Source organism: Tauraco erythrolophus, chromosome 8 (genome assembly GCF_009769465.1).
Source record: "Tauraco erythrolophus isolate bTauEry1 chromosome 8, bTauEry1.pri, whole genome shotgun sequence".
Taxonomy (NCBI): Eukaryota; Metazoa; Chordata; class Aves; order Musophagiformes; family Musophagidae; genus Tauraco; species Tauraco erythrolophus.
The window spans coordinates 44621608-44648198 of record NC_141472.1 but is presented as its reverse complement, the minus strand read 5'-3'; the positions used below and the strand labels follow the sequence as shown (position 1 = coordinate 44648198).

The window sequence follows — 26591 nt, the reverse complement described above, 5'->3', positions numbered from 1 at the left end:
ACACTGTCAAAAGTGGAATTCCTCTGCTTGTGCCCGTGGTTTGTAACTAGTGTGCCCGTGCTGCGTCGCTCTGGCGTGTATCCCTGTTTTTCAGAGGGAACACGCTGCTGCTCTGCAGCTGCCTCTCCGCAGCCAGGGGTGACCTGCGGGAGCATCGGGGTGGCGACAGATGAGGCAGCAGCATCCCGGCCCTGAGGACGCACTGGGTGGGCTGATGCCAGCACAGCTCTGCCCAGGGAACACACGTGTTTCCGCTTTTCCTGTCATTCCTGCGTGGGGCGAAAAGTTAAAATTCTGAAATTTTCTACAGAAGAGGAACCCCAAGGTATGTTTTTTCATAAACGTAAGGTATTTATCTTGCTGACAAAATGGAAATGCTCCATTGTAGTTTGTTGGCGCGATCCACAGGAGTTTTTCTCTGGGTGTGCAGGCGAAGTGTAATCCCTCCTGGCTGTCTGCAGCAGTGGGAACATTTGTTTCCAGTGCCACCGTGCCTGTCCTCCTGCCCTGGCTTTCGGGTGATGTTGCATCTCCCATGTGACTCTGGGTTATGTGGTTTCTGATCTATTGCTACTCCAGCAACTGTGCGCGGTGCATGTGCCCCCCGGGCAGCCAGCTGCGTGCCCGAGCTGCTCCCGGACACCTGGGACTGGTGCAGAAATTGAGGAACAGAGAGTTAATGACAGAGGAGCCTACAGAGCCCTGCAAACACCCTGCAAACACCCAGCGAACACCCAGCGAACACCCTGCAAACACCCTGCAAACACCTGGCGAACACCCGGCGAACACCCTGCTGCAGCAGCCTCTTCCTATTTCTGGAATGAATTGGAATTGCTGTGTCTAATGATTGACCTCATCCGTTGTGCCCCAACCTCTCTGAAATCCCAGGTGCTATTTCTGAAAGTTTAGCAAAGGTCAGCTTGAACTGAAACTTCCTGCCCAAAAGGTCACACGGAAAGTGATTTAGAATAGATTCATGCAAATCGTGTTTCGACCACGAGGCGCTGATTTGGGAAAATGTGAATTGTGGAGAATGGGTTGTGAAACCAATAGATGGCACCAGGAAATTCCTAAAATGGTTTCAGTAAGTTTTTGCAACCAAGAAGTCAGGCAGGCAGGTCCCTGTCCCCGCGGAGTGACACAGCTCCCAGGGACAGCAGGGCTCCCCGCTTGCCAAGCCTGGTGCCATGTTTTCAGCTTTGGGTGTTTTCAAATTTCAAGCCTGGCCAGGAGTTTCCCCATGCTCGAGCCCCGGTGCAGGATTCGTGCCGGATCTGTGCAGTGCCCGTGCTGGGGACCAGCCTCTTGCCCTCAGCCCGTGCCAGGGACCAGCCTTTCCTTCCGAGGGCACCTGCTGCTCGCTGTTGTCGACTCACTTTCTAAACACCAGCCTAATCTTGTAACAATGATGACAAATTGTTGATTTAAAGACACAAGCTCGCAGAGGAACGAAACCAGTGGAAAGGCTTTGGGACCATTTCTAATCAAGGTCTGAACTCGACAAGAGGATTTCCAAATCCTAAAGCCCAAAGATGTCAAAACTGTTGCATTGTACGAACACAAGAAGTTATTCACAGCAGGAATTACCCTCTTACGTAAACCTGGCTTTGGGCGCCAGGGTTGAGACGAGTTCAGCTGCAGTCAGAAAACGCCGTGGTGCTGCTCGGACGATGCTTCTGTGTCCCTCCATAAAACGTTCCTCTCTCGCTCCGACTAGGTCTAGGTCTGGCTGATCATTCCTGACGTGAGTGCTAAGCCCACCCCTTGCCCCGCTGCTATTCCTTTAAAGGGAGTCTCTACTGGTGGGGCCAGAAGCTGCTTCTGCAAAAGGGGAGTGTGCAGCAGGAGGGGCCGCACGCGCTGGGGGCTGCTGCCGCGGCATCGGCGGCAGCGAGCGTCCATCACCAGGCTGCCTCGGCCCCAGGGACCTGCCGCCTCGGTTCGCGTCCCGTCACAGAACGTCACCTTGGCCGCTGTGCTTTGGGTTTTCATCTTCCAGTTCTGCTCCTGGAGGGCTGAGCCCTCCAGATGTGTTTCCCTGGCAGGTAACTGCAGATGTTTGGCATCTGGCAGGACACAGCCCTGCCCACCGGGCCACGGCCGTGCGGCAGAGCGGCACGGCGAGCACTGTGAGCAGGGCATGTGCCCTCCTGCCTGCCTGCCCGGTCCCTGACGAGCGCAGAACGTGTTCATTGTCCGGCCCGCGGCACAGCGAGGTTCATCGGCACCCAAACCCGATGGGGAATGTTAAGCGGGTTAGGTGGAAGCAGCGCTGCAGAAGGTGGTCACCCTCCGGGGATTAGTGGCCGGAACAATCGCCGTCCCTGTGACCCGGCGGAGGCACAAAGGGCCGTTGTGCCCAGAGCACAAAACCCATTTGTTCTGGCAGGGCTGACACGCTGATGGAGCCGCTCGCAGCGCCAGCACAAAAGCTTCTTGCTTCAGGTTGTTTGTTTATGTAAATCAAAATGGTGCATTTAATTATGCAACGGGACGAGCCTCAGCAAGAAGGGAGGTGCTGATTGGACCCCCCCCCCCTCCCCCCCCACCCCGGCCAGAGCCCGCGGGTGAGCCCTCCGCACAGCTGATGGTGCCACCGCGGACCCAGCTCTGCTCTGGTGCGGCAGGAGACGAGACACGCGGTGACCATCAGAACAGGGGCACAGGGGTGAGGTGAGCTCTCCCCACCCCGGGGTGCAGGAACGGGCCCCCGGCGGTGCGCAGCCCCGGTTGGTGGGCACGGCACGGCACGGCATGGCCCGAAGCATGACAGAAGTCCCAGCAGCATCCAGCATGCCGGAGTGCAACGGGAGCGTATCCCTGGAGAAGGGCCCGCTCCAGGTCATCAGCGTCACTGATGAAATAGCAAAATCCGTCGGGATGGTTCCTTACGCCAATGCAGAAACGAGCCCTGACGCTGCACCTGCAAAAGAAAATCAAGAGGAATATCAAAATTCGTTGGCAGAGGATGTCATACGTGGGGATTTTGATGGAGGGAACCAACGTGAAGGTAAAGTACAAGGCTGCCTTTCTTTGTTTGGAAAGAAAAGCTCTATTTTATGTATAGCCTTATGAATGACAGAATGTACTATGCGTGTCAGTCAAAACCCCTATCCTATGGTGGTTGTAACAATGACCCAGAGTAATTCAGAGTTCAGGGATGAATTTGAGACAGTGGTTGCACAGGATGCAATGAAAAGCATGTGACTAAAGAAGCAATTTTTTGATCTGCTCTGAAAATCTGCTGCCAATCTGCAGCCATTAAAACTTAATTATCGTCATTAACTGCTCCATCAGTCCATTTCTTGCGCTTTGTATTTCCTAAAGAAAAGCGGGAGGAAAGCGATGGGATGCTACAGCAGGGATCAGCTGATACCCAGGACGCGGACACCGACGGCCAGGAATCGGAGGAAGGTAATGGGAAATTCTGGGTGAGGTGAGGCTCCCCAAAGCCCAGCAGTGAGTAGCGTGCACAGACAAGGACGTGCAGGTGGTTCTTGTCTCTCGAACGCGGTCAGACCCTTATGCTCCGGAGAGCAGTGGCTCGTTTCCCATCGGCAGAGCTGCCGCACCCCCGAGCGCACGGCTGGCTGGTGTCGGTGTTCCCGAGGTCTGCGCGTCTCTCCGTTCCCACGGGCCATCACAGCACCGGGGGGGCTCGACCAGGAGCTCCCTGACAGCCCGTGGGGCTGGCGAGGCTTTCCTTCCGCTCCGGGCAGGGGTCGAGGCAGCCTCAGCAGGCTATCGGCCAGGGGTGTGCGGCCTCGGAGCCCAGACTCTTCTCCCGCCTGATTCACAGGTGTCTGAATCCCCCAGATCCCAAGTATTTAGCAGAAAACTGTCTGCTGTCCCAAGTGTCTGCTCCTGGGTCTCTCTGCTCGTTCCTGGGTGAACACGGTCAAAACCAGTGGGAGCACGGGGCGGGGGTCACGCCTGGCTGCTGCGGGGAGCGGGGCTGCGGGGGGTGCTCACTGCCCGACCCCGCAGCAGGGGAGAACGTAGTGAATACACCCCCTCCCCCCCCCCCCCGCTGAACATTTAATTATACCATCCAAATGCAGCCCCTCCTCCGAACGGCACTGTCTCACCGGGTGTTATCAGAGGAGGAAAGCTGCGTCCCTCGAGGGTGGGCTTTGGGCATTGCTGCCCTCCCCCCTTTCCCACCCACGGGCTCTTGCCCAGCCCGTCGCCTTTGGCAGCCGAGGGACGAGAGCTGGCTGGGCTGGGGGCTGCTGAGGACGTGCCCCTGCACCCGCCCTGGCAGGGGTCGGGGCGCAGGGCTGGCAGCTCTGCCCCAGCCCCCAGCACCCCCCGTGCGGGGTCCCTCGTGCCATCCACACACCCGCCCGGCCGCAGTGAGTTGGTATTTTCTGTATGTCAGCTGCCACATAAATATGTAACCCCTGCTCAGAGAAGAGAGATTAACAGCCCAGAGTCGCTGTGGTGGTGCTGGCAAAGCTGGCACCGTTGAATGGAGCTCTAAAAGATGTATGGGCCGTGCCTTGTAGGCAGAAACTTTACTTTGATTACAAAAGGGAAAAAATATCTGAACATTTGTCATGGGCAAAATAATACTTCATAGCAGCTGCAAAGGTTTCAAGGAGGTGAATCATGATGGAGCCTTTCCCACTCAGAGCTGACATCCATATTCCAGCTGTGCTGCTTTATGGGCGCTCAATAAAACCTATTAAACGATCTCGCACAGCCCCCCCGTGCTCCCCCCCAGCCACAAGCACTTTATCTCTAAATTGCAGGCAGCTTTTTAGTACCTAACCAATTTAGTCTAATTAATACGCAGGACCCCACAGGCAAAATGTTGAATAGACCATTTGTTGCGACACTAAAGCATCATTTAGCGCAGAGACGTGCCAAACAGGACGAGCAGGCGATGGTCCTCAGCCTGCTCGGCCACCGCCGGAGGAGGGACGTGTCCCAGCAGGGCTGTGCCAGCAGGGCTGTGCTGGGGTCCCACTGCATCACCGGTGTGCCTGGGTGCTGCATGTAGAATGGCCCCTTCCCCTTCTCTTTCCACTTCCCCTTCTCCTTCCCCATCCCCTTCCCATCCCCTTACCCTCCCATATGGGCGGCAGAGCCGGCACTGAGCCCTAAGCCATAGGGAGACAGGACCCTCCGGTGCTGCAGTGGGGTCTGCCCGCTGGGGAGGGGGCAGTGGCTCCAGGACATGGGCAGTTTGGCTAATTGGAACTCCAGAGCGTGGCACCTGCGCAAGGTGACAAGGGAGAGCTCCGGGGCAGTGTTCTGGCCGGGCACCGTGGCAGGGCCTGGGGTGTGGGGGCATGCAGTGCCACTTGATCCTCCTCGGGGCTCAGCCGCTGGCACCTGCATCACCTCTGCTTTTGAAGGAGGGCAGAAAGTGGGGAGGGCTCCGTGGGGAAGGTGGTAGGGAAGGGATGGGCAGTGGGAATGATGGGCAGACAGCTTCAGCAGTGAGTGTGAGAACACATGGAGCCTCCCTAAAGCGATGCTCCAGGGGTTGGATGGGGCTTTGAGCAACCTGGTGTAGTGGAGGGTGTCCCTGCCCATGGCAGGGGGGTTGGAACTGGATGGTCTTTGAGGTCCCTTCCAACCCAAACCGTTCTGTGATTCTTTGATAACGCAGCACCCACAGTGGTGGGGGTTCAGCCTGGAGATGGGGGTCACTCCTCACCCGGGCAGACGGGGCGGCAGGAGCTGGTGAGTCACCAGGAGTGATGCTACCCTAAGGGCACGTACGATGGGGCACGGAGAGGGTGTGGAGCCTGTCCTCAGCCACGCTCCTCTGTGTCGCCACAGGGCCGGGCAGCGAGGGGATGCCCATGGGCAGCGGGCAGCGAGAGCCGGGGACGGCAGGCAGCCCCGGCGGGGCGGCGGTGGGGACCCTTGCAGCCAGCACTGGCAGAAGGGGGACTGCAGACGAGGAGGAGGAGGAGGAGGAGGAGGAAGAAGAGGCAGAGGAGTTGGAGGAGGACACCGAAGAGGATGAAGTTCAGGTGATTGAAATGAAGAAGGAGAACGGCGAGGCGTCCTGCCTAAAGCAGCCGGGCAGCGGCAAGGAGGCGTCTCCCCCACCCAGCCCCGACTGCAACGCCCAAGCGGAGAAACCAGGGGAGCAGTCCAGCCTGGGGAAAAAAAATGACATCTCCAGACACAGCTACTCCAGATACAACACAATCTCCTACCGGAGGATCAGAAAAGGAAACACCAAACAACGAATCGATGAGTTTGAATCCATGATGCACTTATAGACTGAGGTGGAGAATTGCTTAACGAGACGAGCGTTCACTCTGGTTTTTGTTTTTCTTTTTGTCTCCCCCAAGACGTGTCTCTTCACGCAACGTGAGGTCACTGCTATTTTCCCTTTTGTATATGATTTCATAATACACTGTGAAAATTTAACATCCTCACTTTGACAGCGGGCAGGGGCATCCATAGCGCAGGAAAATAAATAATCAGTTTGCTAAATATAATACCATTTGATTTAAAGTTTATCCTCTTATTTTCTATCCAACTTTTGTAACCATATTCAAACAATAGGATGTCTTCAACTGGCCAGGGCTTCTCGAGCTGCTGGCGTGCACGTGATCCGTGCCATCAGCCGTGCCGGTAATGAGTTGGCAGCGCGGCAGCCCAGTAACAGTGGCCAGGGCAGCGTGAATAATAAAAGAGACGACTGTTTGCAACCACAGCGCTCTGTTTTGCTGTCCGTCCGTGCTGGGGTCTCACAGCGCACCGACAGCCACTCCTGCTAGCGACCGTCCGTTTCCACCTCGTGCCAGTGGGATGGAGGGGCACCTGATTCACGGGTAGGTGCAGATGTGCAGGAATTAAAGAAGGTGAGAAGGTATCAAGGCCCCTGTTGCCCCACTGCCACCCCTAACACTGCATGTGGGTAGCTGGGCTCCTTATGCAGCACCGCAGTCAGCTCCAGACAGGATTGGTATGGTCTGCTGGCCCCGCTGCCAGCACGGGTGTCTTTACGCGTGATGTTGCCCACGTGCCACAGTCTGCACCGCGGGCACCGCCGGGCTCACGCAGCACTGCCCTCCAGACCATCTGCTCTGGCTGGGGGTGTGAAACCATGGCTGCAGCTAGTCCCAGCTGACCCCTGTGCCCTGGGCATCGCCGGCAGTGGTGGCCGGCCACAGTGACCAGCCCCACCGGCCCGGGGCAGCGGTGCCCTGGGAGGCGGCTGGTCCCCATCAGCACAACCGCACTCTGAGCCAGCCCAGAGAGCAGCAGCTCACACGCTGCACATGCCGCAGGGCACGTGCCAGCTCCTGTGTCAGCATTCACCTGGTAAAACCGGCCACTGCCAGAAACCTTATTTTCCAAATACCACCAGACTGGACTCTCTTACATGTCTTCTCAATTTTCACGCTAAGTTTAGATGCAAAGTTTAAAGATTTTTGTTTTTTGGCAAAGCCAGGCAAGTTTTATGCATAATTTGGTTTTGTGTCACCTGAACATGACCTTTCTCCACTTTTAAAAACCTTTGTGAAACTATAGTATTGTTGACGCAGTTTTTCTAAACTATTTTACTGGCAGATTTGTCTTGAGCTGGGCCTGAGCTTTGCAAACGCCATCCCAGAAAGCAGCTGGGAGAGCTGAGAGCAGCTGGCAAAGGCAGAGGAGGTGAGAACGAAGTCAGACTCCGACTTCAGCCGCAGTGCCCTCCTCCTTCAGCCATCCGCGCTGTTCTGAGGACCAGTTTTGCATCTCCAGCAGCACGCAGTATCGGTTTGACTCTTCTTGTCCTGCATAAAGGCAATTATTTATCGGCGGCGTGACGCTGCTAAGCAGCGATTCTGCATTGTGCCCAGCAGACACAGCCCCATTGTGCCATTCAGCCTTGTTTATTCGCACTTTGGGCTGCCTAAGTTCAGAGGTTCGCTTGTGCGAACTTATACTGTGGGTTTGTTTGTCTGCTGGCAGCTGCCCCCCCCCACCCCCCCCACCTTCTCTCACAGGGGTCCCTGCAGGAGCCACACGGCTCAGAGCCATGGCTTTCGGTGGCCACCGAGGTGTGGCTGGTGACCCCCCTCCTCCCGCCATGCCCTCCGGCCCTGTTTGTGCTTCAGACCGTCACTAACAAATGTGCGTTACTGCAGGTAAAAAAATGCAATAGGGAAGAAAACATCAAAACCCCCCAGTGAAACATCAGCCAGAGGTAAAGCCAGTGCCTCTGGGTGCTGCTGCGAAGCCGGAGTTTTTACGGACGCCTGTAAAGCTGACAGGAGGCGTCTGCCCGTCCCTGTCTCTGTTGGGGTCCCCAGGGCATGCGGGTGCTTGTGCCCGGCTCTGGAGAAGCGGCCGAGGCCAGACAGGCGGGATGTGAGTGCCCGGCAGTGCTGATGACACAGCTGGCTTTGGCAGCATGAGATGCCAGGAAGAGTCCTTCTGCTTTGCTCTTGTGATCCCACCTGGAATACTGCGTTCAGCTCTGGGGTCCTCAACATAGAAGGACATGGAGCTACTGGAGCAAGTCCAGAGGAGGCCATGAAGATGATCCAAGGGCTGGAGCACCTCTGCTATGGAGACAGGCTGAGAGAGTTGGGGCTGTTCAGCCTGGAGAAGAGAAGGCTCCGGGCTGATCTTATTGCAGCCTTCCAGTACCTAAAGGGGCTACAGGAAAGCTGGAGAGGGGCTTTTTGCAAGGGCATGTAGTGACAGGACACGGGGCAATGGCTTTAAACTGAAAGAGGGGAGATTTAGATTAGATCTAAGGAAGAAATTTTTCACTCGGAGGGTGGTGAGGCACTGGCACAGGTTGCCCAGAGAAGCTGTGGCTGCCCCATCCCTGGAAATGTTCAAGGCCAGGTTGGATGGGGCTTTGAGCAACCTGGTGTAGTGGAGGGTGTCTCTGCCCATGGCAGGTGGGTGGAACAAGATGATGAACTAGATGAATGCCTCCGGGACACACAGAGGAGCCGGGCAGGGAGCTGTCCACTTGATGTGTGGGGAGAAAGGACACCCAAAGCCCTGAAAATTTGCCCCTCAGAGCAGAGGTGCTTTCAGGCAGAAAAGCGAGTGGGGAGGGTGGTCAGGACCTGGAGTGCTGGGACACAGTGGCTATAGAGCCGGCCCTGGCCTGGAAAGAATTCCTCTCCATTCCCACAGTCCCAGATGAGGTAAGTAAGAGGCGGACTGAGGCCTTTGGAGGGTCGGGACCGTTCCACCCCTCGGATACTGCCGCTGGGGCTGGCTCACCTCCGAGATGTTTCTAGCAGTGCTGCGCGCTGAACTTGAACGGGAATTAAACCACTCCAGTGGGAACTTGCCGGTTGGCACAACATCTGTGGCAGCTGCGGCACACAGTCGCCTGCGCGGAGACAGCACTGAGCAGGAATCCAAAGCACAGCCATAAATCAGGGGAAATCGGTGGTTTAGAGGTTCTTTCAGGGGAGACGTTTTGCGGTTCAGCCTGGCAGTAACTCGGGCAGGACAGTCCCTGAAAAGGGTCTGAGTCAGTAGGGAACAGAGTTAACACACAGGGCTCAGAGCAAGAAGCTCCATCTATTATCATTTATTCCCTTTTTTTAATTTTTTTTTTTAAACAAACCAAACAGGGCCCCGAACCGTGGCCGCTTTGATCCAAGGCACTTGCTGACGGAAGCACAGCCCGACGTGCCGCGTCCCTCCCCGACAGCGCAGGGGGCATCTGCCCTGGTTTGGAGAAGCCGCGTGTTTCCCGCTGCTGACACGGGGAACGATGGCAGCTCCCAGCTTGAGCCATGGTCCTTCCCACCCCTGGAGCCTTCCTCCCTTTCCCCATCGCTCACAAAGCCTCCGAGCGCCACGCTCACCCGAGCGCCATCGGTGGTAATCGCAAAAGGAGCGGCAGCTCGCCGGGAACGAGCGAGATGTCTATTGCCGTGTTCCACCCAGGAGGGGCACGGTGCCCGGCGGCACCAGGGATGGGCCGGCTCGTGCCCCCCATGTCTGCTGAGCACGCCAGAAAAAACGCTCTCGTTTCTGGCAGGCCAGGCTGAGCGGTGCGATCCGAACGCTCGCCAATATGGTGTAAGAGCAGGGCCTCAGCTCGCCGCCAGCGGCCCCGAAGGCACGCTCCGGTCTTTACGCAAAAGATGGCAGCATGGAAGTGAGCACTTACACAGACGGGGCAGCGGAGCGCAAGTGACAGGGCTGGCGATGGGATGTGACCGTGACATACGACCGTTCGGTGCCTGCTCAGTGACAAGTGATTGAATGTCAGCAAACATTGATGAAATCCATGCTCCTGACAAGGGATGACTGCACAAACATCTGTGTCATTTTTCTGACGGTGACTGCAGGCTAGCTGCACCAAAGGAGGGAGAGAAAATCGGGCAGACAGCTGGAATAGGAGCCAACTGGGAAAATCTGTTGGGCCAGTCGATATTTCGGCAGACTCGGGCTGTCAGATGCTGTCAGCACCCATCTCCCATGTGAGAGGTAACAGTGTGTTGGGGCCCTCTGAAAAATCAAAGGAGGGGTAGGAGGGGTTCTGCGCACCCCGAGCCGTGGCTTGGCCATGGTCAACAGCGGTGTGAGAAAGGGGCGCGATGCTCAGCCCCGTGTACCCCCACAGGCTCATGCCGAGAAGCCCCTCAGCCCGCACAGGGCAGCGGGGCAGCAGGGCAGGGCAAGCGCTGCTTTCCCCGGAGCCGCCACGGCTGTGCAGGGAGCAGCCCCCCACGGCAGGAGCTCCCAAACAGCAATGGGGACAGGAATCCTGCCTGGGACACATTGGTGCTACAGATCCTGCATAGAATCATAGAATGGTTTGGGTTGGAAGGGACCTCAAAGATCATCCAGTTCCAACCCCCCTGCCATGGGCAGGGACACCCTCCACTACACCAGGTTGCCCAAAGCCTCATCCAACCTGGCCTTGAACAATTCCAGGGATGGGGCAGCCACAGTTTCTCTGGGCAACCTGTGCCAGTGCCTCACCACACTCAGAGTGAAAAATTTCTTTCTTAAATTCAATCTAAAAAAAATTTTTTTAAATTGAGCATCTCACTGTCCTGCCACAGCACAATTTATTATCCTATCAAATCTGTCCATTCGAAAACTGGTGACAGCTTTCGGAGATAATAAAGTTTCACAGTAAGAAAAAACATGCCCGTGATGGTAAGTTCAGAGGGAATTTTGGCATGTGGAGCGTGGCCACCCCACACAGCCCGGGTCACGTGGCAGCTGGCACCAGGCAAGGTCTTGTCGTGCCACGTTCACCTCTGCCACGGCTGCTGTGAAATGTGCATGCACGCACAGCCCCCTGTGCTCTGCAGCCCTTTGAGGAAAAGCCCTCACTGGCTTCAGAGGGTGTTTTCACCCTCCCGAGCACCGGCAGGAAGAATTTGGGTTGTGAGACATCTTGCTGGGGGTCTCTGCCCTCCCTCTGCCCGCGGTGGGGGGATGCTGTGACAGGGAGAGCTGCCCGGCCTGTGCTGCCGGCGGATAAAGCTTCCCTGGGGGAAGCCCTGGCAGGAGCAGGGTGAGCCACCTTTTCCTCTCATTATTAAAGGCGGCTTTTTCAATAAGCAATCGATTCCTAATGGGACCCTGACATTTATCTGTCAGAGGCCACCGGTCCCACAGGGCAAGATCCTGCGGCCAGACCCAGCATGGGCATGTCGGATGGATTTTTTTAATGCATTGGTCAATGAGCTTCCCATTTTCTGCGGAGGAATAAGCAGCCCAAGTTGCTGGTTACAGACTACAGAGCCTTAGAAGTATTTCTGTAGCTTATGCTGCTGTCTAGGGGGAAATGACGAAGGTTTGCTTACGGTAGGACGGAGGACTTCAGAAAATATTTCTATTTAATAATATGGAAAATTATTTGAGTTTTTGCCAAAGTCTCTCGCAGTGAGGGAAAAACCCGCCTACCTGTTTCAGACGTCGCTAAACCAGATGTGCCACCCTTGGCACCCTGACCTCTCGATGCGCTGGTTTAAATTACGGATTTCAAAGACCATTTGGAAACGAACGTCCAGTTTTGTGGTTGCTGTCACAAGTCGCACAGACGTCCTTGCTGAAGTCACAAGAGGAAAACACAGTGTCTCTGGTTCAACTGTGTTCCCTTCAGTCTGCGTAGTAATTGCCAAACTGCCACTTCTGATAAGGATTTGCAGAGTCACAGGCATTGACCCTCAGGGCTTTGTGAGAGGGATCCACTTCCAGGCACGCTGGCTGCTGGAGGTGCTCTGAGATGAGGTGGTCCGTCTGTGGGGAAGAGAGAAGGGGGGGGCTTTAGGTAGTGGGACTCATGCAGTGGCAGCTCTGCTTTTCCCCAGAGAAAGCCTGACTCTTTATGGAGTGCCCTTTTTTTGCGTTTCCCTAATACCTAAGAGCTCTTTGCTGACTTACAGGGACTTTTGGGTGGGATCCAAAGCCTGCACCTGTTGCTGAGCCAGGATCATACCTCACCTGCTGAGCCTCGTGGCTTTGCCTTCACTGGAAATGGAAAAATTAGTTCTCTTGCTGTCCGAGCAGTAATTCCCATGCAAAGGAAATCGCTCCAGGTGGTATTTGCAACAGAGGGGAACGAAGGGCAGGAGACTGATTTTAGTATTTTGGAGTTTCTTGGCTGATGACCTCAAAGCACATTTGCTGTGCTGAAAAGGACGTTAGGTAACGCAGCGCCGCAGTTCAAGTGCTGGGGCAGTAAATTGGATTATGAAAGAATGAAGTGTCTGATCTCCATCCTTTTGCTTTCACATCTGCTCGGCTTTATCTGCTTAACCCACGTGGCCGCTAAGGCAATGCTGCGCGTGCTGCCAAAGGTGAGGGACACTTCCGTGTCACCACCTGGCACCGCAGCATTTCGTAGGATCAGTTGGTTCAGACGTGGATGAAACACTCCCGAAACGACACGTAGAGTGGCGTCTGGGCAAAAGTTGGATCTTTGTGTGTATAGTGAACCGGGGAGCGTGCCGGTGCCTGAGACTTGGGGCAGCCAGACCCGTCCCCTCCTGCGGCCGTGCCCACCCCCCTGTCCCAGTGGGGACCACCAAATACATCTAACTCACAGCTCGAGGCGAGCTCGGGCTGGAAGAGGTGACAAAAACTGCCCGTGCACTGACAGCGCTGTCTGGACTCCCAAGCGGATGACAATTTTCATGTATTTTTCACAAAACACCCTGGGCTTTGTAAGCCTTGGCGCTGCGGCGTTCTGCCTTTGAAAGTCACATTTTTTTCGGACTAAAGAGGATTGGGAGCTTGTTGATATGATGAGAGTACAATTTAGCTACATTTTTTCTTTCTTAAATTAAGAGTATTTCTTTCTTAACTACAAAGTATCCAATTTCAGAGCATTTTTGGCAACTACTTAACACCAGGCTGACCAAGACACAGTCGCGACTCTCACTTTTTGCGGTGCAGGTGATAAATGCAAGTACCCATTCTTTTCCTAAATGCTTTTCTTTTAAAAACCCCTGCGAGCTGAATGCCAATCAATATCAAATAATCTCTGTGTAAGTGCTATCGACGGGTTCTATGTACAGCCGAGACGTTTTGCGAGCACTGGGGCACTGCCAGCGTGTCCCCAGCCCTGGGCACGCGGTGTCCGGCTGCCCATCACTGGGACCGATGCAGCACGACGGCAGGGCATGCACCGCTACCCTGGGGCGAAGGCAGTGGCACCGGGGCACCAGCGCGCAACGGCAGGTGGAAGGGCGGCTTTGGGAAAGCCAGGAGCAGGGGGCCGGGGAACAGCCGGTTGCACCCCGGCACGCTGACCCCAACCGGGGAGCACGGGCCGTGGCGGGGGCTGCTCTCGCCAGTGCTTCACTTACCAGCTCGGGCTGGAAGGCGGCCAGCGACCGGTGCAGCCAGGTCAGGCTGCGGCTCCCGTCCTGGCAGTGGCGCAGTGCCAGCGCTCCCGCAGCGCCGGCCGGCACGACGCAGAGCTCTCCGTGCTGGATCAGCCTCAGCCACGTGTAGTTGAACTTCTGGTGCTGTGGGGAGAGACCAGGGAGAGCTGTGACCCCACTCGCCCTCCCTTGAAGGGGCTGGCAAGCAGCTGGCAGAGGGTCTCCTTGCCTTCCTCCTGCCCTCACCCAGGACCGCAGGATGAGGAAAGCTGCGATCCATGGGAAGACCTTTCCTACGGATTTGCAGAGCTAAAAAGCTCAGGACAGCCCCGGCACAGGCTCCGGGAGCCCGGACCCGATTTCTGGGCGCTCCTCTGCCCTGCCACCTGCCCTGGGGCTGAAAACGGATAAACCCTGGCACACAACGGGGCCGATCCGCGCACCAGCCTGTGCCAGTGGTGAGCAATCAGCAGGGAACTGCCTCAGAAATGCTGCCTGTAAAGGAAGGGAAAGGCTGTCCACAGCGGCTGCTTCCCACCCAGCGACAGAGTGCACCCGGTGTTCCGCAGCAGCACACACACCCCGGCCTCGTATCTCCCCTCACTTCCACGTGCAGGCTCATGGCTTTATCGAGCTCTCCCATTCCAGCCCAGTTTGCTGGTTCTGGGGTTCTTGGCTACAGGCTTTGCAAAGAGAGGCAATTCCTGCCCCTCACTGCTCCCAGGCACCGTTTGGCCACGTCCCATCCTGCCGTGGGAAGGGCTGCGTTAGCTCCCGGGGGCGTGGGGAGGTACGGCAGCTCCATGCCGTGCCCCAAAACCAGTATGACACACTCTGCCTGCCGGTATCCTTACCTCGCTGTTAACATCGCACGGCTCGAAAGCTAGAGTGGTGTTCTCCACAGTGATGCATCTTGCCATGGCTACGTTGACAAGCTAGAAAACAGCACCAAAATGCAAATTTAGACATAAATTCCCAAGAAGGAGAGGCTGTTACACTGCAGTTAACCTGCTGGATTCACAGGACACTGATTAATACTGTCCACTTAACCGAGGGAAGCAGAGGGGATGTGTCATAGCCCTCGGAGGGGTGTGTAAATGCACAACTAGTCCACTACGTATGTTTTTCTACTGAGAGAAGCTTGAAACTAACTCTTTCCAGAAATATTCAAGGCTGGATGAGACACAAGCTTTTTTTTTTTTTTTTTTTTTTTCCTCCCCAGACATAGCTCATGTTCCTGTTCTGCAAATCCACAAAACTACAGCTCCCAACAACTGCAGAATCCCTTCCCGTTGCTACACGGTGAAGGAGGCAAGCAGTCACTGTCCCCAGACGATGCAAGTGTCCGGTGGTCCTATCCCAGCTGGAGCACAGGGCCCTGGGCTCCGGCTGCCCACGGCAGACCCTGTTGCCAGCCCCAGGGAACGACCCCATCATTATCTGTGATGTGCTCAGCGTCTCACCCCCAGGTTCCCCGAACTGGAGAACCCCAGTAGGAACATCCTCATTAAACAGTTTTTAACTAAGCTGCTGGTGGGGAGAAAGGGAGGACGAGTGAGCACTGCAGCCTGGGCACCACAGACCAGACCTTTCTCTAAGCGTGCATCAGTAAGGGCTGCTCACATCTCCAATTCCTTGCAAATGTCGTTCCTTCTCCTTCTTTCAGTATTTCTGAACAACTTACGAATTAATCTCAGTGAATAAACAGGCTATTCAGCAAACGGTTCTCAAGTAACTTTGGATAGTGTTTAGCACAGCTGGAATTTGCAGAGTTAGCTGAAAAACAGATTTTCTGCCCTATTAAATTTTGAGAATGAAGATAAAAGAGCCTGAATCGGGACAGAGCAGGGCAACATCTTGAAAATTCTCACAAACACCTCTGAAAAGTGGAGGTTTTGGTTCAGTTGAAGCAGAGATCTCTCTATATGGTCTAACTGCTTTGCACTGAATTTGACATTAAGTTTTAACGCTCTAAATGAAACAAAAGAGGTGAAAAAGTGAGTATTTCTCAAGAAATTTCCATTGTTTTATGTTCTTAAGACTATTACTGCCAATTCTTTTTAAAATAAAGTCACTTAAGATGACGTTTCACTGAAGCCTTCAGTCTAATCCAAAGGTGCTTTCCAGAAGGGAAAGCAGGGACGTCCCTTTCCAGGGATGCAGGCTTTCAGCCGTACGAGTTTCGGAGAGGGTGGGCTTGCAGCTGCTCAGGGCAGCGACCGGCCGCTGCCATCACACCGAGATGGACGGACGCATCCGAACGGATCCACTGCTCATAATCCGCTGAGGTGCCCGAAACCAGCAGTTTCCTACAGCTTTTCCATGAGTGCCACGAGGTCACCCAGAGGCAGCACGACATCCCGCCCGTGCTCTCTGCAGAGCCACCCTCCCACACCTTCACGGCTCGATCACGAAAGTAACGCACTGGCTGCGGCTGGCAGAGAGCCTGACTCAATCCGTAAGGGATCCCTGGGACAGGGAACCTCCATGTTACACCCTTGGCCCACAGACAAGCCTGAAGTGCAGCCAGATGGTTGCGGAGCTTTTCCCTGGCTCCCAGAGGGCCAGTGCAGTAACCAGAGGCCGAGCACCTCAGCAGGGACAGAGGGGACGGGCAGTTCTTGTTCTCACTCCCCAGCCGTGCCAGCCTCGCCATCACCAGCTCCTGGCCACCTCCTCCCAGCAAGCGTTGCTCCTGCCACAGCACTGGGAGACGCGGATGAGTGGGGAAGGCAGCAAACCCTTTAGTTTCCATTCCTGGTGTCGCTGCAATTTTTCTGGCAAACTAGATATTTTACTTTTTTTAAAAAAATTGCAATTGTAACTAGCTTGCAATCAATGTTTTATGTTTTCTGGGCAGAATTTGAGGTTTCTGAATGTTCAAAGCAGCAGTTGATCACCCACCGCTCCCTCCCGACACCCAGGCTTCGCCAGCCCTCGAGAAACACCCGGACCCTCCAGGCTGCGGGCAGCGCTGGGCAGGGCCGGGCACAGGTCCCCGGGCAGCGCCGCTGCCTGCGCGGAGGAAAAGCGGTTTCTGCTGCGCTCTGCTGGCGGCAGAGCAACGGCGCAACCCTGCCCGTCCTGCCCGGGCTGCCCGTCCAACCCTGCCCGTCCTACCCGGGCTGCCCGTCCAACCCTGCCCGTCCTGCCCTGCCTGTGCCGGGCTGCCTGCCCTGCCTGTGCCCGGCTGCCTGCCCTGCCCGTCCTGCCCCCGCTCCTTGGCTCAGGAAGGGACTTCTCTCTCCTGCCGTGGCCAGAGCCATGCCGGGGGTGACACCGGACCTCCGGCAATGGGGCATACCCCGGGCCATGACCGACACATGGGCATCTCACCTCATGTTCAACACTGAACCGGCTCCTTGATGAGAAACTGCCTCTTGGAATTGTGGTCAATTTCTTTATAAAAACCACTGGGACTCCAGACCGCCGCGTCACATTAAATATCCAAAAACGTTACCAAATGCCAGGGAAGCAACTTGGAGACAGCGCACTGGGATATGACCAAATCCCTAAGCCAGTCACTGGAAAGACGTTTAACCAAAGGACAGCAAGTCATCTGGGTACGTACCAGCCCGCTGGCTTTAACCAGGGGAGCTTCCAGGTCCGGGTAGACGTTCTCCAGGTACCACCGGAAACTTTTGCACTGAAGCTTCTTTCGCAGTTGGATTTGTTGGGTCAGGTCACCGACATCCAGCTTTTTCAAGACTAAGTGGTAAGCGTGGCCGTAGAATAACTCCTTGTACTCGTCCAGCCAGACCTCCGCAACGCGGGCCAGGTTCCTCTCCACTGTTCTCACCCGATCTCTCGGGAAGGAATAAGGATTGTCGTTCCTGAAAATGTGCCCCACTCTGGAGCATGGAACAATCTCAATCTCTCCTCCGCACATCCAGACCTGAGAAACAGAGGTTGCTTTGATAGAAACACGGGCAAATGTCAGGCTCCAGCTTTGTGGAAGCCAGAGAGAAGCAGTAAATTGCCAGGAGTGACGGGGCCTCAAGCACCCGATCCAGGCTGCGGGGATGCAGGCGTGCAGGACACGCTGCCGAGAGCAACGTACCTTGAATGATATCTCCATATTTTCACCTCCCCAAACATCCAGTCCTGGGTCGTACGTTCCTAGCTCAAAAAAATACTTCTTATCGATGGAAAACAGGCCACCCGCCATGACTGGGCACCTGGGAACAGAGAAGCCGCACGACATGTCAGCTGGTCGGGAAGTGCCCATCCCTTTCCCCTTGCTTTGGCGAGGGAATCGTCGAGAAGCTGTGGGCTACTGAATGCCCGGGGATGGTGCCTGAGCCTGCACTTACAGAGACAGCGCGGGCCGCCCGATTTGTCACTTCGCTGCAGGCTGACAGATGCATCACTAAAACAGATGGCATTGGGGTGGTTTTACCCAGCCCAAAAGCTGCACTGGGGCATGGAAGGGAAACATGCAATGGTACGTCCCCCCGGTCCTGGCAGCACTGGTAAAATGCCAGCAGTGCCGCGACAGGTGAGAAAGGCTTGCCGGGCTTTGCCCATGTCTCATGGTGTGATTGCCCACAGTGCCTTTGTCCTCCTTCCAAGGAGCCTTTGTTGCTAAATTATTAGCAAAGGAACAGTTTGGTTGACAAAGATCTCACACTTGCTTTTTTTTACCTTATTATATCAGTTTCCTTGATTTTATTTTTCTCGATGACCTCTTGTGGAATCTGCCTCCAGCCAAAATTCATCGGCCAAGTAAAAATCCCACGCTGAAAGTTGTCCACGGTCATGTAACTAAATGGAGAAAGGATCTGGATGACTAATTCTGAGTCACATTCCTGATTGAAATGTCACCCTTAATGAGCGAAGATGAATATCTGTACATAATTAAAACAGGATTTTAACAACTTTCATCAGGAATCCTCTTCATGCACTGAAATCACGAAAAAGGGAAAAGGCGTGTGCAATAAATGAAGGAGCCACATCCACCGCTAACGTTAATTTCTGGTGCACAGCAACGTTACGTATCCTTTGTGAAACGCTGCTGAAGGCCAGTTAGGAGGTCTGGACCTGTGTCTTCCTGTAATTAACATGCTGGTGGTCCCAGCAAGAGGTTTTGCTCAAGCCGCTGGCATGGATGCTGGGTTTCCCGGGGGCGCGAGCCGCCGTACCTCATGTCCTTGTCGCTGATGACCTCGATGACGGGGCAGGCGACCTTGGCCCGGCTCAGACGGACCCTCTCCAGCAGTGGCTCCAGCCACCCCACGTTGCACTCCACATGCGAGTCCAGGAACGTCAGGACGGCGCCTGCAGCAGAGGCCGGGGCAGCGTCAGACCTCAGGTGCCCATCCCCACCCCCTGCCGACCAGCGTCCCCGTGGCTCTGGATGCTGCTGATGGTGCCACCACCCTCCACAGCTCCCCAAACCCTCCCAGCCGTAGCCCAGAGCGTCAGGCTCAGCTATCGTGGCCCGCAGAGTGCAGCTGGGCAACTCCCAGCAGAAATGGCCATTTTGGTGCTGATGCAGCCTGGCTGGTGCTGGCCGTGGAGCCAGGGCGGCACGGCTGGAGATCCCAACGGCCACTTGCCAGGGCTGTGCCGAGGTGCCGGGCAAGCCACAGCTCATCCCTTGTCAGACTCGTGCTTTGCACACCAGAAAGATGCCCTTAGTTCATTGGGAGGGGACCAAAACTCAGCGCTGGAGGTGGCTTATTGGCACCTCTGGGGGGTCCAGACAGGGCTGGAAAAGGGCTTTCCTCCTACCTTTGGCCATCTCCGCTCCCGCCAGCCTGGCCCGTATCAGACCGTGCCTCTCCTTGAGATGGAGGATCTTCACTTTTGGGAATCGCGACATGTATTTGTCCAGCTTCTCCTTGAGGTACTCTGCAGAGAAGGAGAAGGAGAGGGTGAGGCTGACTTACCATTTCGCACCTACTTCCAGGGGTGAATAGCGTTGGGCAGATTTTCCCTGGAAGCACCTCCAGGACACACCAGGGTCCTTGGGTCTGGGGGTTGAACATCTGGGCACAGCTGCAGGTCTTCTGGTGCACAGCCTCACGGTCTGATCCTGCTCTCCAGTGAAACTCCCAGCCAAGTTGGTGCCAGCAGGTTTAGGGTAAAGATGATGAGGTTAAAAATCTCTGTTGGAGATGTGTGTCCTGATGCTCTGTGACGGGAGTGTGTGTGGTCCTGGGGGCTGCCAAGGGCTGCCCTGGATCTGTCCCCACAAAGGACTGGGCTGCGGGTGGTGGTATCACCTCCTGCTCCCGGCACAGCGGGCACCGCTCTGCAGCGGCGCGAACCCAGCGGATGCAGCAAAGGTGGGCCCGTACCTGGTGCTGGGTGAGCGCAGCGACTCGCTGCACGCAGGAGACACGGAAAGCGGCGAGCAGCAAGCGCAGGGCTTGACTTGGGTAGTTCAGGATCCACACCAGGTATCAAACGATCGCTCAAAGACTCCAGAATTAATTTCTTTTTCTTCATTGCACTATCATTGCAGTTAAAATCCGGCTATGAACTGTTTTCCTTCAGCTAAATAAAATAAATTTATGGGCTCTACAAATTCCTCGATACTAAGCACCACATTTAAAGACTCGGCCCAGGTTTCAACTGCACGAGGTGCTGCTGTGGCGGATCTCTACTTTCCAGCTTGCTTTTGTCATGGATTCCCGTGGCTGTGGAGGCAGCTGCTGGTAAACTCTCAGGAAAAAGAGGGTGTGAGAAAGGTGGTTTTGGGGCACTCGAGTGCCAGGCAGCTCTCCTCTGGCAGAGGAGCCCAGTTGTGCCACCGCTGCTGCTCCGCGCGCTTTGTTTGGAGACAGCCACCCGCTCACGTCGTGGGGAAGGACCCCGACCTTCCCCACCAACAGGCTCCATTGATCCTCTTCGGTTTTCTCCAGGAGAATGTAACGGCGGTTCAAAAGCCAGATAAAAGCTTTGAAAGGCTCCAAAGATGAGACATTTGTGGACGCGCTTGCCGTAGGTGATTGCTGCTGCTACGAGGATGCCAGCCGTGCCAAGCACGGCTCTCTGGAATTCACCCCCACTCGCCAGGTTTCGGTTGCAGACCCAGCGCTTCAGACGCTCGCTGGCTAACGAGCAGATGCGAGGGGAAGCCACAGGGAGAAAGTAAAAAGGAAACTTGAAAAGATGCTTTTGAGGCGAAATGCTTTGAATACGTTTCAATGATTATTTGAAAAATTAGCAAACTGAGTCGTTTTCCTCTTCCTTACACCTGTTGTCTTGTCATGTCGTAGGCTCTGTACGCGTGGCATGGGCTCTGAGGTTTGTCCGAGACAGCGCTTTCCCTGAAGAACCAGCAGTTGGAAAATTACATCATTCCTAAATTTTTAAGGGCTGAAGTCAGCAGAGAGCCAAAGCATCACAAAGCAGAGGTTCGCTATCACCCGAAACGCCTGTGAGCACGCGTGCAAAGCCGCTGTGCAGGCGCAGATGCCCGGCTCCCTGCTGCTTTCGCTGGAACCACCCTGTTCTTCGAGCACCCCGGGAAGCGCGTGCCGTTCCTCCCCTGCGGCCAGCACTGGAAACACGGGGCGCTCGCCTGGAAACTGCGCAGGGGAGGGTGACGGCGCCTTTATGAACGCACAAGCCCTTGAGCCAGGACACCCCGAAGACGCATGGGCTGGGCAGGACCGAGCTCCCCAGTGCTCCCGGACCCCAAGTGCCTCCACCAGCCTCCGGCACACGTGCCCAGCAGCGCACGAGCATAAACTTAGCAACGCTCGGCTGTAAACATAGGAGCTGTTTAAGTGAGCGAACTGGGATGGGGCAGACATGAGTGATAAAGTCTGGCAGGGTGTCAGGCAAGAGCTGCAGCTCGATCCACCACAGCCACCCGCCGGCACCCATCCGGCCTCTGATTCCCCTCATCCGGAATGATAACAGCGCCGGCCAGGGATGCACTTCAATACTTCAAAAGGAGAAAATGTGATTTCTCTCTACTATTCAGAATTGAATTACAGAGAACAAATTGTATTTTGGCCTCGAGTTATATTGGTTTCATAAAAGTAGAAGAAGCTTCACCTACCTTTAGTGCTGAAGTCGTCCACCAAAATGACTTCTTCAATCAGATGTGGGGGAGATCTGCCGAGGACGCTGTGAACGGAGCGCAGGAGGGTGGACCACACTTCATCCACGAAGCACATGATGATGGTGGTGGTTGGGAGGTCGTCGTGAACCCGCTGCTCAGAGCACCTGCAATGGTGACACAGGCTCACAGGCGATGGCCCGTCGCACTCCTGAAAACCCCGGATCAAGTGTTCTGTGGGAAAACGCGCAGGGAGGGGGAAATACCAAACGGGAAACACAGAGGCAAAGGCCTGCAATGGGATTTTGTGGGGAGAGGGAGCAGAGGGGTGTGCAGGGGGAGCTCCTCACAGCCCTGCAGGGACAGGACGCACTCACTCCATTCTAACAGGCAACTCTTTTTCCCTCCCTACCCCCCAGCGACAGCATCTCCTTTCTGTGCACAAACAGTGCACAGGCCCCAGGGAGCGTGGCTGATCCCAGCTCTGCACCACTGGCCCCGGGGACTGCTGCGGGGAAAGGATTCCCGTGCATTGGGTGCCCTCCGCAATGCTCCGAGCACCTGCAGGGCTTGGGATCCCAGGCTGCGCCAGCCTCGTCGGAAGAAAAGAATTGGTATTATGGCCAAAATGCAGGGAAATGGCCATTTCCATGAGGGGTTACTCAACACAACTTGTCAAACACGCAGACAGTGAGGAAGAGCTGCCCAGTCCAGCTTCTGCACCTGACTCAGGGCACCGCGGACGATGGGACAACATTCAAGTACCCAAATTTCACATAAGACGGTGCTGGCGAGTCTGCTCCCTGAGCACCCCATAGCTCATCCCCTGAGCACCCACACCTCCCCAGGGATGCCCAGCCGTGCCCCGAGCCCACGCGCAGGGGCTCCGAGCGGCACCTGCTTCCCTCACAAACAGCCAGCGACACGCGTCGGCGGATCCGAGAGAGCGATAAAATTTCTCCCATGTCTGAGTTTGTCATCTGATTCTGTGACGGCCAAAACCCGCTCGGTCTCCGAGCAGACCTCCAGGCTGCAGAACACCTGGCAGAGCGCTCCTCTCCCCCAGACCGGCCGCCTTATCCCAGAATACCCCCGAATCACTGGGACTTGCTTTCTCCCTCTCATCAACAAGCTGCAGTCTGATAGCAGGTTCTCCTCTCGTGTCCTTCCAGAGTGGACCTCCTGCAGCCAGGACGGGCACCTGCCTATCTGCGGATGAACTTCTCAGTGACGAAAAGACTGTTTGCTCTGGTGTCAACAACGGACAGAAAACAGGGACAGGTATATGGGAGCGTACAGAAAACCGACTTCTTGTTCTTCTGTCTCAATGAACAGGCCCTCGGGTTCGGCTGGTGCCGGCTCAGATGCTGCCCCTGGGCAGCCAGAAAGTGTCCACACGAAGCCAATGAGAAATCTCAAACTGAGCAACATCCTTTTCTCACTTCTTACCTAAAAAAGTAGAATTTCTAGGCAGAGAGCAATGGGTTTGTTATTGCTGACTCCCAGCTAAAGATAGTTCACAATGTCCTGTGTGAGCTTGGGCTCCATTTCTTTGCTAGCTATGCACATATACGTACATCCACATATATATACACACATATATAATACTTAATATATATAACTAATGTTAAGTAGAAGTCAAATCCTTCTGAAATTCCTCCCTTAAACAGGTTTTTAAACAAAAATAGCCCAAAGCCTTTATGTTCTGCTGACATCACCCTGAAAGTCAGCAAAACATAGGCTCTTAAGTTGCTAAAGTTACTCTGGGAAAACGCCACCTTAGATCTGCTGCCCCTGACTCTGGAAGCAGCCTGGCTTTGAAGACCCGAGCACAGGGGTGCCCAGTGCCAACCTCCCCCAGCTGGCAGGCGCAGCTGGGGTCCCTCCCTGCGCCTGCTGGCATGGGTGCTGACTTACCCAGACCGTACCGTGTCATGCAGCGCACAACATTTTTTTTTGCCAGGCCAGGAAATCTGGGTCCCTGTCTAAACACGGTAACTTGATTGTCCCAGGGACCTTCGCTGCCAGTGCCACAGTGTTGGGCCGAACCGGGGCGCGGGGTTCCTGACACGGGCTCTGCAGGGAACAGTCCCTGCAAGCCTACTGGCCACCCCAGCCTGCAGCCACGTGGCTCACGCGTCTCGCTCTTCCCTGGTGGGACTCCTCCAGCACGTGTCTCTGCAGAGGCACGGTGCTCAGCGAGCACCGGCACGGTAAGTAAAGCTCAGGAAGCAGCAAGTGCCGCACACGGACGGGCAGATTGAAGGCTGCAACAGGACAAGTTTCCTGTTGGCCAAATTTCAGCTAGTCCAGCACTCCAGCAAGGATCACAAGAGGAACTGGAGTCTGCTGGAAGAGACCAGGAGGATCCAGCAAAAAAGTAACGCGCTGTTGGATCACCGAGAGCAGCCAACAGTCATTGCTGCAAGCTGGCCCTTACAGCTCGATTTCCACCGTGCCAAGAGGCTACGGGCAGCGCCTGCACAGGCTCCTGCCAGCGCCAGGTGCCCAGGGGAGCTCCCCGTGGCCCTGTGCCCCGGCGCAGCAGCACACGTCCCCAGGAGCACCGTCAGGGACGCGCCCCTGTTTGGCCAAGGCGTTCCCTGCAACACTTGGACGGCAACGTCATCTCCTCCCGGGCAGGTGCACGATTCGCCCGAGGCAGGTGGGCTGCGCTTACGGGCGCTCCTGGGACGTGGTTTCTGCTCCACAGCTCCAGGGCTTTGCTGTCAAAAACCAAAGCACAGTGCTGGCTTTGAGCCATCGCAGCTTTTTCTGTGCGCAGGTGGCTTCTGCAGCAGCATCCTCGGCCCACCAGAAAGCAGTCCTAGTTGTGTCCCTCCTGCCCTCCTTGTCCCTTCCCGCGCAGGGCCTCACCTCAGCTCACAGGCGAGCACCGATGGCGCCACGGGAATGTCTGCACGTTGTCCCGTGGGATGGGGACAAATCATGGCATGACTCCCATCCCACCCTACCCGCGGTCTGTGAGCGTGGGAAGAGTGGCATGGGAGGGTCTCTGCATGAGGCAGGTCTCTCACCTGCCAAGGGGCTGAGAGGCGTTTGCAGCAGGAAAAGCTGTGCCCAGCAGCCCTCCCTGGCAGCCACCGGGCAGGTTCCCAGGGGTGCAGCACCAGTATTTGTGCAAGGGAAGCAGATCTTACCCGGCAGGCCTGGTGTCCGCTATGGCTCGGTCTACAGGGATCAAATCGCTGAGGTAGACATTAAAGTTTCCTTCTTTCCATCTACTTTTTGCTTCTTCCTGTTTATCGGTGGGGACTGCAACAGGGTGCCCAAACTGGCCAGGAGCTTGGGGGTCTCTCGGGGCAAGCGTTGCATCCACAGACAAGACCTTGTGCGTTCCTGGGCTGCTGCCCACCTGCTCGTGCCCATCCTTGCTGGTGACCGGTGCCCCAGGAGCTGCTCCTCGCGTCGGACCCAGTGCCCGGCTCCAGCCATCCAGTGCCACAGCTCTGGTGATGGCATTCGCAGTATGGGCACCGTTGCCGTTACCGAGCTGCCGCTCTTTCTGCTTTTCTTGGCTTTTTGTGAAGTTTCCCGCGGAGTCGGACCCGGGATGCGGGGCTGCTGGGCTGCCGGGTTTTATCCCCTCTTTGCTAATAAGGATGAAGTGATTTTCAGAGGAACTTTCCTTCTTTCCCACTTTTCTTTCCTCCCGCCCGGGCAGGCTGGCTTTCCCCGGCGTGCTGGCAGATCGCTGCCGACTCCCGTTGGCAGCGTGTCCAGGTCCCGTCACCACCGTCACCCCAACCCCAGCGGGAGCCGGCGGGGCGGGGGGGTTGTGGGGAAGCCGCGGGGCGTCCCCCCGGGACGGCGATGCCTCCTGCACCCCGGCTCTGCCTCCAGCGGGGGCTGCTACGAACTCCGCCGCTGCCTTCGACAGGGCTCTGCTCGCCGCCGGGGCCGCCGCCGGTGCCGCTGCCGCCCCCGCACCGCCGCCTCTCGAGTCCACAACCGGCCTCGGCGGCGGGCTCGGCCGAGCCCCCGGGGGAGCCGCGGGGTGCTCCCCGGCGTGCCTGCCCCGCTGCCCGCGGGCGGAGGGCGGGGGGCTCGGCGGCCGGGGGGGCTCCCGGCGGGCTGCCCGGGCGGCCGCGGTCCCCCCGCCCCTGCGCCGCCCGCGGCGGAGCCCGGCGGGGTCGGGCCGGGGGCTGCCCGCCGGCGCCTCGGGGCCGCGCCACAGCCGCGCCCGCTCCTGCCGCTGCCCCTGCCCGCGCCCCGGCCCCGGCCCGCGCTCCGCCGCCTCCTTCAGCAGCCGCCCGCCGGCGTCGCCGAGGGAGAGGCGGAGCGCGGCCATGTCGAGGAGCAGCCAGACGACGGAGGCGGCGAAGACGAACGCCAGCGCTCGCCCGCTGCCGCGGCAGAGCCGCCGCAGCCCGCTCATCCCCGGAGGCCGCCCCGGGCGGGCGGAGAGAGCAGCCGGGCCGCCGCACGCCGTGCCCGGAGGGAGCGCAGAGGCGGACCGGGGCCGGGGCCGGGCCGGGGCTCCGCTCGCCCCACCCAGCGCCGGGAGCCCGCGCTGTAACCCAACACCGGAGGAAACCCGCCCGGCCCGGCCCGGCCGGCGCTCACCTTCACGCCTTTAACCCTTCGCGCAGCGCAGCGCTCCGCGGAACCGCGGCCGGGCCGCCCCGGCGGTGTGCTGCCGCTCCGGCCGTGCTGCGTGCGCGGCCCCGCGCTGGGCTGGCCCGCGGGCAAACACCGAAAGGCTCGAACGGGTTATCGCGGGGTGAACAGGCTGCAGAGTGTCTGTCTGCGGTGGCGTGGCA

At 56.8% G+C, this 26591-nt stretch overlaps 2 protein-coding genes across 4 annotated transcripts; one reads left to right on the top strand and one right to left on the bottom strand.

The window, feature by feature from the left end:
- Positions 1-2748: 2748 nt before the first annotated feature.
- On the top strand, positions 2749-6245 carry ERMN (ermin). 2 transcript variants are annotated; one of them, XM_086616019.1, is made up of 3 exons: positions 2749-3010; positions 3328-3431; positions 5808-6245. In XM_086616019.1, exons 1-3 carry the CDS (start codon positions 2755-2757, stop codon positions 6243-6245), a joined length of 798 nt encoding a protein of 265 aa, XP_086472145.1. In that variant the 5' UTR covers positions 2749-2754. The 2 variants fall into 2 exon arrangements, with proteins under 2 accessions (XP_086472145.1, XP_086472144.1); XM_086616018.1 differs by having other exon boundaries at positions 2767-3010; positions 3328-3414; positions 5794-6245.
- Positions 6246-12060: 5815 nt separating this feature from the next.
- GALNT5 (polypeptide N-acetylgalactosaminyltransferase 5) lies at positions 12061-26206 on the bottom strand. 2 transcript variants are annotated; one of them, XM_086615793.1, is made up of 10 exons: positions 24969-26206; positions 21808-21974; positions 19524-19643; positions 18932-19067; positions 18435-18554; positions 17851-17968; positions 17332-17685; positions 14645-14725; positions 13773-13934; positions 12061-12201 (listed from the first exon to the last, which is right to left on the bottom strand). In XM_086615793.1, exons 1-10 carry the CDS (start codon positions 26204-26206, stop codon positions 12061-12063), a joined length of 2637 nt encoding a protein of 878 aa, XP_086471919.1. The 2 variants fall into 2 exon arrangements, with proteins under 2 accessions (XP_086471919.1, XP_009980068.2); XM_009981766.2 differs by having other exon boundaries at positions 17362-17685.
- Positions 26207-26591: the final 385 nt, after the last annotated feature.